Source organism: Callorhinchus milii, unplaced genomic scaffold, assembly GCF_018977255.1.
Source record: "Callorhinchus milii isolate IMCB2004 unplaced genomic scaffold, IMCB_Cmil_1.0 Scaffold32, whole genome shotgun sequence".
Taxonomy (NCBI): Eukaryota; Metazoa; Chordata; class Chondrichthyes; order Chimaeriformes; family Callorhinchidae; genus Callorhinchus; species Callorhinchus milii.
Window position 1 is genome coordinate 341,680 of NW_024704773.1, and position 12,868 is coordinate 354,547.

Sequence of the window (12,868 nt, forward strand, 5' to 3'; positions counted from 1 at the left end):
TTAAATCTAAGCTACTTTACACATGAATGGTCATGTCAGTTTCTTCAGCCAAAAAGGACCTGCTAAATGAGAAAATAAAAATAAACATTGATGTTCCTCTACTTGGGAGTTTATTTTACGTGTGGCAGAAAAAGATTTGATGGTCTTTTGGAACTTGGTATACAGGCCCATTACTAATGCCTGCCACAAACAAAATATGTCAATATCTTTAGTAAGTTGTTGGCATTACATTAAAACATAAAAATAAGCCAGTGTGCTTTATCTCCTCCAATTTTCTTCCTCCTCTGGTGTGTGGAGAAGTTAGGGAGAGACAACACAGAGATCTTTACCCATTGAGCGATCATGGAGGTGGTGCGGGCAGCAAGAAGTTTTTTTTTAAGGCGCAACCCACAGGTTTTTAAGAATCTATAGATAAATGCCGCACCCATGGTGAAATAAGAAGTGAAATATCCACCCTCCTCTACCTCATAGAATCCAATGAGCCAGACAGTAACACAACCGGACTGTCAAACTATAGCTTGGCCATTAAAGTGACTTCATAAATATGGTCAACACTGCGATTGGTCTGAATTCGACACGATCAAATGGAAACGGAACTGCAGTGAGAATCCTCCCACATTTACAGACTATATTGAAATAAACAACAGGGCTCATAAAAGTCTCTCATGCAACCATTTGAGAGCAAGTTGTGGAAGTCATCCAAGGAGCAGTTAAAATGTCATAAGAAGAAAGTGCACAGAAAGCCAACCAATGTCACTGTGAACTGCAAAAGAATTTAGCACAAAGCAAATGCATTTAGTGATTCCCTACCCCCAACCCCCCACCCCCATTGTGCATGCAAACTATAGTTGTGCTATTTAGATTGTAAATATAATTTTTAAACAATTAATATCCACATTCTATGTAAATATAGCACAACATTTTAAGGGGATTAAATCAATAATTCCACATGTGGAAATATAAAGTTCTTATCATGCCAATTTGACACAGACTCAGGATTGGAGGGGATTGGGTGGCACAGTTGCTCAGCACCACAAGCCTTTTACTTCTTGTCCTCAGTTAATTTCCACTGCAGTGGAATGAAATTCCTCCCGCACCCAATACTCACTCCCATCCCCCTCTCTTCTCTCTCTCTCCCTGTTCGTTTTAAGAATCACATATTTTTCTACCATGTGTCTAATGAGCCTGATCAGCATTAAATCAGCAATCTTGCAGAAAGCCTGAAGGTCAGCTAGTGTGAGAAATAGATTTTTTTTAAAAAATTGCTTATGCTTCATTCATGGCTGCTCTTCAAGGTTGGGATTTAAAGTAAACTGTCAGGGCAGAGTATGTGCTGGTAAAGTTCCCACTCATCTGTTATCAAAGGGACTTCCCCCCCACCCACCAAAAAAATTGATTTCAATTGCAATAAAACTCAATGAAAAGTGATTGAAAGGATTGGTTATTGTTCCTCTGAGCCTACCCTTCCCTTAGACCTCAGTTGCTCTTGGACCACTCCCTCTTCTCTCAGGTTTGTACCTCTTTCCTTCCTCATGGGGGTGAGAATTTCCCCAGCCCAGGTCCACCCCAGCCCCATAACTCATAGTTCTTCCAAAAAGCAGGTCACTGGCTGGCTCAAATGGTTCACAGTGCAATTGAGCAAGGAACGTTTTTCACTACAGCCTTCACTGTTCACAATGAGTCTTGCCCAAGCTGTGCTCACTTCGGTCAATGGTAGCAGAGCTGGAGAGTGTAGGCAAATTTTTAACAGGGGCTTCCATTGAATGGCCAGGTGGTATCTCCGGTAACCAATCCTCACGGGAAATGGGAAATATTTAAAGAGCTACATAAAAGGTTCATCTCAGTGGTCCTCGTATTAAAACTAACATTGTATTGTGATGCATCTCAAACCTTACCTGAGTTATTGCTCGGATAACTTCATTCAGCTTAGACTGAAACTGGGAGGACTGGATGGTGTCTGACTTCAGCTGGGCATCAAAGAAAGAACATATGACAAAGGGTTCAGTACAACAGGAGGGATCTTCTTAAGAGTATCCGTAGAGAGTCCCTCACAGAGCAGATCTGGTTCTCCGGAACCTGTTCTTTGAGGGAGACTTCATTGCTAATGACTTGAATTCTACTTTATATGTCATAATTATACACTCTGCGTCTCGTAGCTATAGCAACCTGAGTGTGCGCAGTCCTCCACATTTCTGGATAAAGGTGATATGTTGGGCGTTTTAAATATTTTGTAACTCCAAACTATGTGCACAGAAGTTAAGTCTTGCTGTGTCAACTTAGAGCACTGACTAGTTCTAACACTGGAAAGTAGTTATCTGATCATGGGACTCTCCCAATGATTCAATCGTAGGGGAAGAACAAAATGCAAGATGTGATATTATCATGGTGTTAGTTGTCATATGAAAAGCACCAGAGAAAGGTTTTTTCACAGCCAACACTGTTAAGCTTCGTGCGACGTCCTTCTAACATGAAAGGCCCTAGAAACTTTACATTTGTATTTGTCAACAATAAAGTGAGTCCACCCAATCTAAACTGTTGAGAAATCTAAACAGGTGAGAAATGTCAAAATTACTGTGAAAGTTCGATTTCTCCGCATGTGAAATCCAATTTGTTACACTCTGTGAGAGATTAACTACCCCCTCGTAAAACCATGCTCAAGCCATGATCCAACTTTTTTTTAAAAAAAATTTCCCCCTGAGCAATGAGAATCACCACCCCCGCCCCCACCACGAACTGTGAAACGTACCTGTATCAGGGAGCTCTCAGATCCCACCAAAGACACCAAACCATTTACCGCAGCTAATCGGTGCATTGTGGGGCAACCCTGTAGGAGAAATGAGGACATTAAATGGCATCAATTAAACTGTTGGAAGAGATGGGTTATTTGAACATGAGTGCACTGAAATCAACAACAGTACAAATGGCACACATTATAAGCATCAGATAATCAAATATTTTCTCACAGAAAACACAAGGAACTAAAGCCTTCCAGGAAATCCTGGTTACCGCTACAGGCTTTCTATCTTACAGAAGAAATCACTTTAACAAGATGAGCTGAGAGGCTATCGCGGACATCGGCTTGCCTGCATAGACTGTAAATAGTAAATCCATTAAATCAGGCGTAATCAACCGCATAGCATACCAGTTCCTAAATATATGCAGCATATCTTTGGAGCTGTAGATGTGAGTTTGAACAATAATTTCTTGATTCCAAAAACTTCATACTTTTGAGATTTGTTTTTGAATTAATTCATGGCAAATGGTTAATTTTGCAAACTGTGAAACAAACTACTCTTTCAAACAAAATTTGCTTAAGATATTTCAAGTAAGATGGAAAAAATTATCTTTTCATCCTATTAGTTCAGATGTATCAAAACCCAGGGTTTGTGATCACAATTGTCTTTGTGACAAGTCCCCTACGTTAGTGGGGTTTCTTGTGATAGTGCGCATGTGCAATGCGCAAGAAGTGATGTCAGCGGCAACATCAGCAATGACCGCGGCAGGATCAGCGATGACCTGATGACCTGGAAGCTTTGCTTACATTGCAGTAGCTGGGACAATAGATCCAGAATATAACGGGGTTTGCCCTGTATTTCAGCAGATCCTGAACCGATGGAGAGATCTAAAGGAATAGTATGAACAGGCTGATTTTAATCAGTGTTGATCTGTTAGCCTTACCTCAGCCAGGAGAATCTTCAGCCAAGCAGAAAGTAGTCGGTTGTTGAGGTCTTCAGCTTTGCCATGGCCACAGACTGCCAGCCCATGAACTATTGTTCCCAGAGCCAAAGCAAATCCTGAAGTCTAAGAATAAAACGGTCAAATGATAATATTCAGAGCAATTGATGTGGACAGTGTACGCCATGAATAATATGCATTTATCCGTGCAGATTTGATTGCTTGCTGGATAGGGATCTGAATACAGAAATGGAAAGCAGGGCTCGAAAATAGGGGTTGATGGATTGGTGACTGAAGTAACAACTTAGGGGAATCTCCAGCACACCCCTTTACCAAGCCTTTCATAGGATCTTCATAGGAGTCCTGATCCCAAATCAATCATCCACGCCCAGGTCTTCCCTGCTCCAATCTCCATACAATGTCCAAGTATAAGCACACTTCACATCATGGTTGGAGCTCTAGTCTTCTTTGACCAGGATTTGCAACAAGTTTGTCTGACGGAAACCCACTTCAGTCAGTGTCCCTCACAAGATACCGTGCATCACGTTGAGATGTGAGGGCACTCATCTCCTTGTTAGCTGAGACACAGCTTTGATTCACAAGCATTTTATATTAACACGGTTAAAGACAGAATTTTAAAAATATCAAACATTTTATATAATAATGTAACTCCAAAGCTCTGAAATTCAATCTAGTCTTAACCTGTTAAAATTAAAAAATCTTGGAAATAAAGATCCTGCAGAATTGTAGTAAACTCTGTAAATTCCTAAATTCAGCCTTTATTGAATAATTGTTAAAAATAAGTATCTTAAAAATGAAAAATGGAGAATCTTTCCACAATTCTGCATCCTTTGAAGTATCAAGACAAAATGGTCTTACAGGCTAAGACTAGGTGAAACTTTACAACGTCTAATTGTGGGCACAAGAACACAATTAAAACGGACCTGTTGGTTTTGCTCGGTCAGAGATCGCAGCTTGTTCATGATCTCTTCGACCTCATTGGCTTGTTTGATACCAGCATTGAAAGCAGAGACAGTCACACAGGCCACTGAATAGGCCAGTACCTGAGAACAAAAGGTGATGTTTATGACAATCTCACTGACTGGTTCAGTTTACACAATCCAGTGTCAGAAGTTAAGTGATCAAATTCACAGCTCACTACATGCGAAGCCAATGGTCTCCTGGGGCCAGAAGATGTTCAAGACTAGTTCAGATGCTTAGCTTTATTCCCCACCCCTTTTCCCAGGATTCCTGAGGCTAAATGTGAACAACTGCGGGTCCAGAAAGATCAGCTAACTCGCCCAGTCTGGGTATTGAACCTTGAAAAATTTTGAGCCTTTACCAACTTGCTTAGGCATGGGAGCTGGGCAACATATTTTTGGAAACAAAAAAATCACTTAAAGAAGCACAACCAAAGTTTTAAAGTATCTTGGATATAATCCTAGACATATATCCCTGTAAACAATTGCACAACCTTTCCTTGGTACAAGAAATAACCATCGTTTTACATTCATGCTGCATTCCATACATTATATAACTTCCTAAAACACATTTATTGTGGCATGTGTTGAAATTAAAAAGAAACAGCGGAGACCCAAGGCAGTTTCAAACCTGTTACATCTGGGACTCAGGGCAGAGGTCAGGTTTCCCCACTTTTGTATGTGCAGTTTCAATCCTGACTGGCTCAGGTAAACAGGGAGGATGAGGGTGAACTTACCAAGAACTTGGTAAGAATCTACGTGCAACAGCGGAGTTCCTAATAGCGCTTCATGCTGGTAACCAGACATGTGTCATCCTGACCCACAGGATCTCTGTATCTGGAAGTAGGTTGTGGTAGAGTGGAGTGCCCGCAGCTTGGTGTGACATACTCTCGTCCCTGGCAGGAGTCAGCAACTCCTGCTATGAATCGACATACATTAGGCTCCACTGTAAACTTTTTGTCTATTGTCTTTAGTTTGGCGGGGGTGGGGTGGGGTGAAGAAAAGGTAAAGAGTTTTGGGGTGAGGATAAGAGGCGAGATCCTGTCATTAAGACAACCAGACAAAGTGCTGCTTTTATGGAACAGTATTTACCTAGAACTATGAAGCATTTGAAAGAGGCTCTATACATTTCTTACAGAAGTTTCTGCTTTGGTCCAGGTTATTTAAGTGGGGGTTGGTATTGTTACATTCAATGCTACAATTTACATCACGTTATGAAAGGTTTTTTTCCAGCCCCAACAGAGATGAGAACCTAAATAACAGTCATACCTCTTGCAGCGTCCTGCTCTCAGTCGCACTCTCATCCAAACGGTTACAGAGTTTGTCGAGGGTGATAGAGACATGCACACGGGACTCCGTTTGGCTGCTGTGACTCATGAGGGATATAACCAGCCCCACTCCCAGGATGGCTCCTGTACTGCAAACATAGAAGCAACAAAACATCATTAAAATCTATAGCAGAAGTTGTTGCAAGGTTTCAAGAAATGTATCTTAATACGTTGGAAGGGCCTTCTTCATCCAGACCAATATTGTGATCTTGCAACACCTTCCGGGAAGCCCACATTCCTTGTTCTGCACTGACATTTAAGAATAACAAACAGGAAATTTCAGCACAGAAAGAAACACATCGTTCTGTGCTGTGGTTGCCTAGGTTTTGTTAAGTTTTTATTTTAATCATGCTCTTTCCCCATAATCCTTGCATCTGATGCTGCACCTTATCACATCAAACATCTCAGGATTTTTGTATAGTTAGTGTATTTCTAGGCAAAATTGTTTGTCAATGTGCGTGCAGCAATATACCACAAACAGTTTTGAAGTGAATCACAAATTTTATTTAGGGGGAATTTTTGAACAGGGCACCAGGAGAAATTGCCTTCTCTTCACAAATAGCATCAAGGGATCTCATTCGAAGGACGGTACCTCTGTCAATGGAATGCTCTCCCATCACTGTCCTAGACTATGAGTTCGTAATCCTGAAGTGGGGCTTGAACCAACAACCTTCCCACTCAGAGGTGAGAGTGCGACCAACCAAGCTTGCCTGACACCTATGTTTTCACTCCTCCTTATTCAATTCCCTTTTGAATGAATCAATTGTCTCAGCGAATGGCTATATATGAAGTAGAATTAGCAGTTAACTGGGGTTCATTGCAGTTGGTATTTTTGCCTCTGGGGCACAGCCCAAAGGAATCCCATTCCCTAGAAATGGAGAAATGATAACAAGGTAAGTTCTTTTAACACATCCCCTGCTTTCCCACAACATAGAGGAACAGAACTGTGGAGCAGTCCAGAGTCTCAGTACACAGGGGAGGGGCAGGCTCTCTGCTCTCAGAGTTACAAATCCCTTGTAAACAAGGAACTGCTCATTGAATGTTTTGAGCTGCAGTGAAAAGACAGCAGCAGGGTAACGTCTCGTAACACAAAACAAAACCCTCAAGTGTTTGGAAATGCAAAGATGTACACATTTCAAACTATTAAAGGTTCTGTGTTTGAATGGTGGCATGGGAGAGATAAAGTAAGAGAGCGAGAAAGACAGAGCAAGAAAGGGTGAGAAACAGAAAGAGAGACAGAGCAAGAGCGACAAAAGGCAAGAAAAACAGAGAGAGAGAGAGCTAGTGCCCGGCGAGCGAGAGAGCTAGTGCCCGGCGAGCGAGAGAGCTAGTGCCGGCGAGCGAGAGAGCTAGTGCCCGGCGAGCGAGAGAGCTAGTGCCCGGCGAGCGAGAGAGCTAGTGCCCGGCGAGCGAGAGAGCTAGTGCCCGGCGAGCGAGAGAGCTAGTGCCCGGCGAGCGAGAGAGCTAGTGCCCGGCGAGCGAGAGAGCTAGTGCCCGGCGAGCGAGAGAGCTAGTGCCCGGCGAGCGAGAGAGCTAGTGCCCGGCGAGCGAGAGAGCTAGTGCCCGGCGAGCGAGAGAGCTAGTGCCCGGCGAGCGAGAGAGCTAGTGCCCGAGCGAGAGCAATAGATAGTAGGAAGGAAGAAGGGAAAATCTGACAGCTGAAACCATACTTATATTCCAAGCTTGTGTCAAAGCAGCATTTCTCCAGAGCATCAAGGGACTTCATGAGCAGCAGGTTCATCTTCTGCCCTGAGACGTCACTGCAATGAGACAATACAACAAACATTGTAATCTTTACATTGTTTCTATTTCACGTACAGGATTCTGCTTCTGTGCATTCAGTAATTTAATGCACAATATAGTATCAATGGATATACATTTAACTTTCTAACTTCATTTGGACAAAACAAAATTGGGGATGGTGGCGGGGGGAGAGGGAAAAAAAGCGGCCGTAGAGGAAATTAAGAATTCAAAATTAACGCCAATTCTAGATAGCTTCTGTTATCTGGAATATTATTCTTTGTTTGCACCTTATTTTAGTTTGCATTGCAGTGCGCAACTGCACTTGCACTGACAACACATCCAGCATCTTTTACAAAGCTACTGGAGTCTCGGACATCATCTGAAATGCCATTTTGTCAATTTATTGCACCTATCCACAAACTCCTGCTAAACAGTGCAAAGGTTTTGATCTCCACTTTTTTTTTGTTGGTTGTGGAGAAATAATTGTGAGAATTGATGAGAGAGAAAGAGAGAGAGATAGATAAGACAGATAGAACGAAAGTAAGAGAGAGAGACAGGGCAAGAGAACAACAACAACATTCCATTTATAGAGCGCCTTTCACGTCGGGAGGATGTCCCAATGCGCTCAAATAGTGAGAGAGAGAGACCATAGAAAGATAGAGCAAGAGATAGACAAAGCGCGAGAGAAAAAGCAAGAGAGATAAAGAGTGAGATATAGACAGAGCAAGATAGCGAGAGACAGAGTGAGAGAGAGGGCAAGAGATATAGAGAGCAGGAGAGAGAGAGACAAGAGTGCGAGAGAAGGAGATAATATTAATCCTTGCATTTAATATAGCGCTTTTCACGTCTTCTAGACGTCTCAAAGTGCTTCACAGAATATACTGCGAAGTGAATTAATTGACTGTATATTTGTGAGTGAAACGCGGCAGCCAATTGCGCACAGCAGTGTCCCACAAACAGTCGTGGATTGAAATGACCAATTTATTATTGATTTTTTTGAGGGATTATTATCAGGTGTGTGGAGTAAGGAAACTTGCCCAAGGTTTTGCCCTGCTGGGAATCGAACCCAGGTCTCTCGCTTGTGAGGCGAGAGCTCTAACCACTGAGCTACAGGACTCCACGGGACTGAGCTATAAGAGCGTGAGAGAAACAGCACGAGAGACAGAGCGAGAGAGACAGAGTGCAAGAGAGAGAGAGAGACACACATGGAGTGAGAGAGAGATACAGAGGGCGAGAGAGAGACTGAGCAAGAGAATTCAGCCTGGATATGATGAAGGAGTAAATATTTATCCTGTTGAATGGACATGAGATGTGGGAGATGGAACAATCATCCCCCCCACAACCACCCCCCCACCCAATGCCATTCCCAATCGGGGTGTCCATGAATTCTGGCTCGTGGGATACAATTGGTGATTCACAGGACACCAGCTCTTTGCTAAGCATCTTACATCCAACGTTTGGCAGATATGGAATGTACTGTTATGATGAAGAATCTAATTGTTGCTGAAAGATCTTATTCGCAACCAGGCTTATCCGTGGAAGAAAACAAAACACTTGTTAAAAAGGTTAAACACAAATTGTGGAAAGTTCAAATGGAGGGGAGGCTTGGAGACCACAGTAATTACCTGACTCTCTCCTCGTACAGGCGTGATAGGAACATTCCCGTGGCCAGCCCCGTGTGGAACTGAACTGCCTGAGACTCGTCGGCGCTTGGCTTCCCCGGTAACCCTGAGGTCAGGATGCTCAGGACCTCCTCGATGCTCTCTCTGCGCGACGTGATCAGGACCGGCACCAGCAGAGTCAGGGCGGTGGTGGCACAGGAACGAGCGATGGCACTGGCCTTGTTCTCACCAGAGTACGACCTCTGCGACAATCAGAAATGCAAAATCACCAAGTTAAGTATTAAACAGGCTTCTTGTTACCGTCTTCCCCAGTAAAGATGCCACCACTTTACAATCCATCTCTCACCCCTTGTAAATTACATCTGATTCAATTCAATTCTATCTGATTCTCTCCATAGGTCCCGAGTGCCACCACCACACTCCAGCTAAGGCCATGAGGATGGTCTAATTATGTTCAGCTGAATTCATTGTCATTGTGTCCAGGATCGTTCACGTCATACCAAGTTTGTGCCTTACATTTGCTAGATAAATTATTTTGCCTCAATTTTCATCCCCAAAGTTCTCTTTGAATACAATATTGTTTTTAATAGAAAGCACCAGATTATTCCTCTTCTGCCAACTCATTTTTCCCGAAAACATCTGGACTATCACAACACGCTATGGAGAAGTCACACAGAATGTGCTGTATGTTCGTTTTAAAAAGAAAATTTATAAGACCCCAAATTCTGCCTGGTTTACTCTAAAACCATCATTGGTGTTATACAAACGTAATTTGTTGTTGTTGTTTTAAGATTGAAAATCATACAAAATTTTGGAAAATGCTTAAATTTCTCAACTAATTTGGAAGCCAATTTTTAATCATTCTTAAAGACTTAATTTTAAAGAATATATCCTATTCTGTTGGATTTCCCAATTAGAATGAGTGTTATTCACCATTTGCTTTGTCGATACGTTTCATTATTTATAACACCTAAATCAGATCATCTCACAACCTCCCGAATATCATCCCAATTTACTCAGATCAGACAAGCCCTGAAACATTAAGACCACTTGAGTGTATGTGCTCGCTGACTTAATCACACAGATATATTGCTGTGCATCCAATGTGAAGTGTGAAGAGAACTGCGAAAAAGCCTTACGTGTTGGAACCAGGGGAAGATCCGGCCCTTTGGACGATAGCGATTGTCCACGATGCTCAACAATGTCTCCACCACCATAGAAATCCAATGCTGGGTGAGTAAAATCTCACATCCAATCTGTATGGATGAAAGAGGGGAGAGAGAGAGAGACAGAGAAACCATGTGATGAATAAACATAAAGTGATATCTGTCAGCCGTGTCAGTCTGGCTGGCTCAGTTGGTAGCAATCTTGCCCGAGTCAGAAGGTTGTGGGTTCAAGCACCATGATGGGACTTTGCACTCTTTTTGTCTATGCTGACACTCCAGTGTAGTGCTGGGAGTGTGCTGCATTGTTGGAGCTCCTGTCCTTCAGCAATATCCCACAAACAGTCATAAAGTGAATGACCAATTTTATTTTGGGGGATTGTTGACCAACTCACCAGGAGAAACTTCCTTTTCTTTTCGAATAGTCTTGTCTCCCTGTCCAGGGGAACATTAAAGAGCCTATGGAACTATTCAAAAAAGAGAAGGAAGTTTCTTCGGGTGTCCTCCCCAACAATCTCCCAATAAAATTGGTCATTCACTTAATGGCTGGTTGTAGGACATTGCTGTGCGCAAATTGGCTGCGCATGAAATGCACTGTCACTGCACTTTACAATAGATGTTTTGTGACAGTGTATTAAATGTAAATTATTTAGAGAACAAAATATGGAACTGCAACATTCATGGTTATTTTAATTGCACAAAGACCCCCTTTTCCACACAAAAGAGAAGCCTGTCCCAGAACTCTATCCTGCAGTCGCTAGTAATCCGTTATAGAGGAATGAGGTCCTGGGAGACACTGGCTTGCCTGCAGAAAGCCAGGCTACAGTGTACACCACAAACAGAAAAAGCATAAAGCAGCTGTTACAAACTGAAATCACAATCCTTTGACTTACTTCAGGCACGTCATCCGATTCGGCTGGCAAGCTACTTTCGTACTTGGCCACTGTTACAGCTAGTCCAGTCAAAGCTAGGATGGAATTACCCTGTACCACAGGACTGTCCCTGTTAACCAAATGCAAAGGCAACATCAAACAAAGTAGTTTCCATTCCGTCACTGGCAAAGTATTAATAATAGAATGAAAGAAACAGTCACTTCCTTGATGTCATTTCAAATGCTTTGAGACATCCTCCTGATGCTAAAGGCATTGCATTAATATAAATTCTATGTATACTCCAATTCCCTATCAAAAAAAAGACTCAGACTGACGTCAGAATGGTGTTGTGGGCTAATAATAACTCTTTCACTATTGCTACCAGTGTTTGAATTCTGCCCAGACTGTGAGTATGAAAGTCTGCTTTCTCTGCTGATTAACAATGTTCAATGCGAAAGGAGTTCGTGTAGTTGTACACAGTTACATGAAGGTTCATCGCCTGCAACTGAGTAGCAATCTCTGGTCATACCAACTCCTGGTGTGTGGGAGCAGGAATATCATAATTGATGCAGAAGTGTTTTCTTTCCCCTCTCTCTTTCTTTGTGGTAAATTCTGTACTCAACTGTGAGATATTAGTGCTGGAAAACTGAGCGCTTCCCCCTTTTGGCACTATTATGCACCACATGTAAACTATGTGCAAGGGCAGTTGTATTCTGTGCCATGTATAAATTCAGGTCTACAGGGGAATTACGTATGCCATTAATTACGGAATTAAAGAACCTACTATCGGTCACACTTTTGGTCATCTTTCCCACCTTCCTCAGCAACCTCCTCCTCTTCCCCCCTCCCAGCTTTGTTCAGATCTGTGAAACGCTTTGAGATATCCTCTTGAAGTGAAAGGCACTATATAAATGTAAATTGGTGTTCGTGTCTAGTATCTGTGGAATAAATATGCTGGATTGAACTAATCCAGTTTTCCTTACTTTGATGCTGATTTGACCACATCTGTAAGCAGGTCCCGAACCCTGTTTAAAAATAAAATTTGAAACAATTACCTGGATCCTCCACCTGACCTTGTTCTTAGTATTTATTCATAATACTTAAGGACCAATAATGTTTTTTTTTACCGACAAGTGTCTTTTTTTGATGAAAGTCTAATTGGAATTTTTTTTGCCAAATTTCAATTTCATTTAAAGAAACAAATTAACCAAACTTTTGTTCCAAGGTCGAGATAGTGCACATACAGTTGTTTCCATGCACCACATTGTGAGCCCAATTGCACTTACGTGTAAAGTTTACTTATTTTACTTATTTGTGTCAGCCTGGCTCACTATGTAGCACTCTCACGTCTGAGTTTGAAATTGTGGGTTCGAGCACCACGTCGTTTCTTGGAACTCGGTTACTCTTAGACTGACATTAGCCTTAAGACTTAATGCAGGGCTAGGGATGTGCTGCATTGTTGGAGGTGCCGTACTTTGCATGAGA

The 12,868-nt window shown here is 42.3% G+C and overlaps 1 protein-coding gene and 1 non-coding gene across 2 annotated transcripts in view; both read right to left on the bottom strand.

Annotated features, from left to right (window-relative positions):
• focad (focadhesin) overlaps positions 1-12,868 on the bottom strand; it is a 101,385-nt gene that overhangs the window by 23,697 nt on the left and 64,820 nt on the right. The window contains 10 exon segments of the mRNA XM_042345172.1: positions 1,896-1,967; positions 2,747-2,824; positions 3,679-3,801; positions 4,620-4,739; positions 5,925-6,072; positions 7,654-7,743; positions 9,352-9,590; positions 10,488-10,604; positions 11,405-11,513; positions 12,367-12,408. Coding sequence (XP_042201106.1) covers positions 1,896-1,967; positions 2,747-2,824; positions 3,679-3,801; positions 4,620-4,739; positions 5,925-6,072; positions 7,654-7,743; positions 9,352-9,590; positions 10,488-10,604; positions 11,405-11,513; positions 12,367-12,408 — 1,138 coding nt within the window.
• On the bottom strand, positions 8,772-8,843 carry trnav-cac. Its single transcript has one exon. It is a non-coding gene; the product is annotated as a tRNA-Val (tRNA).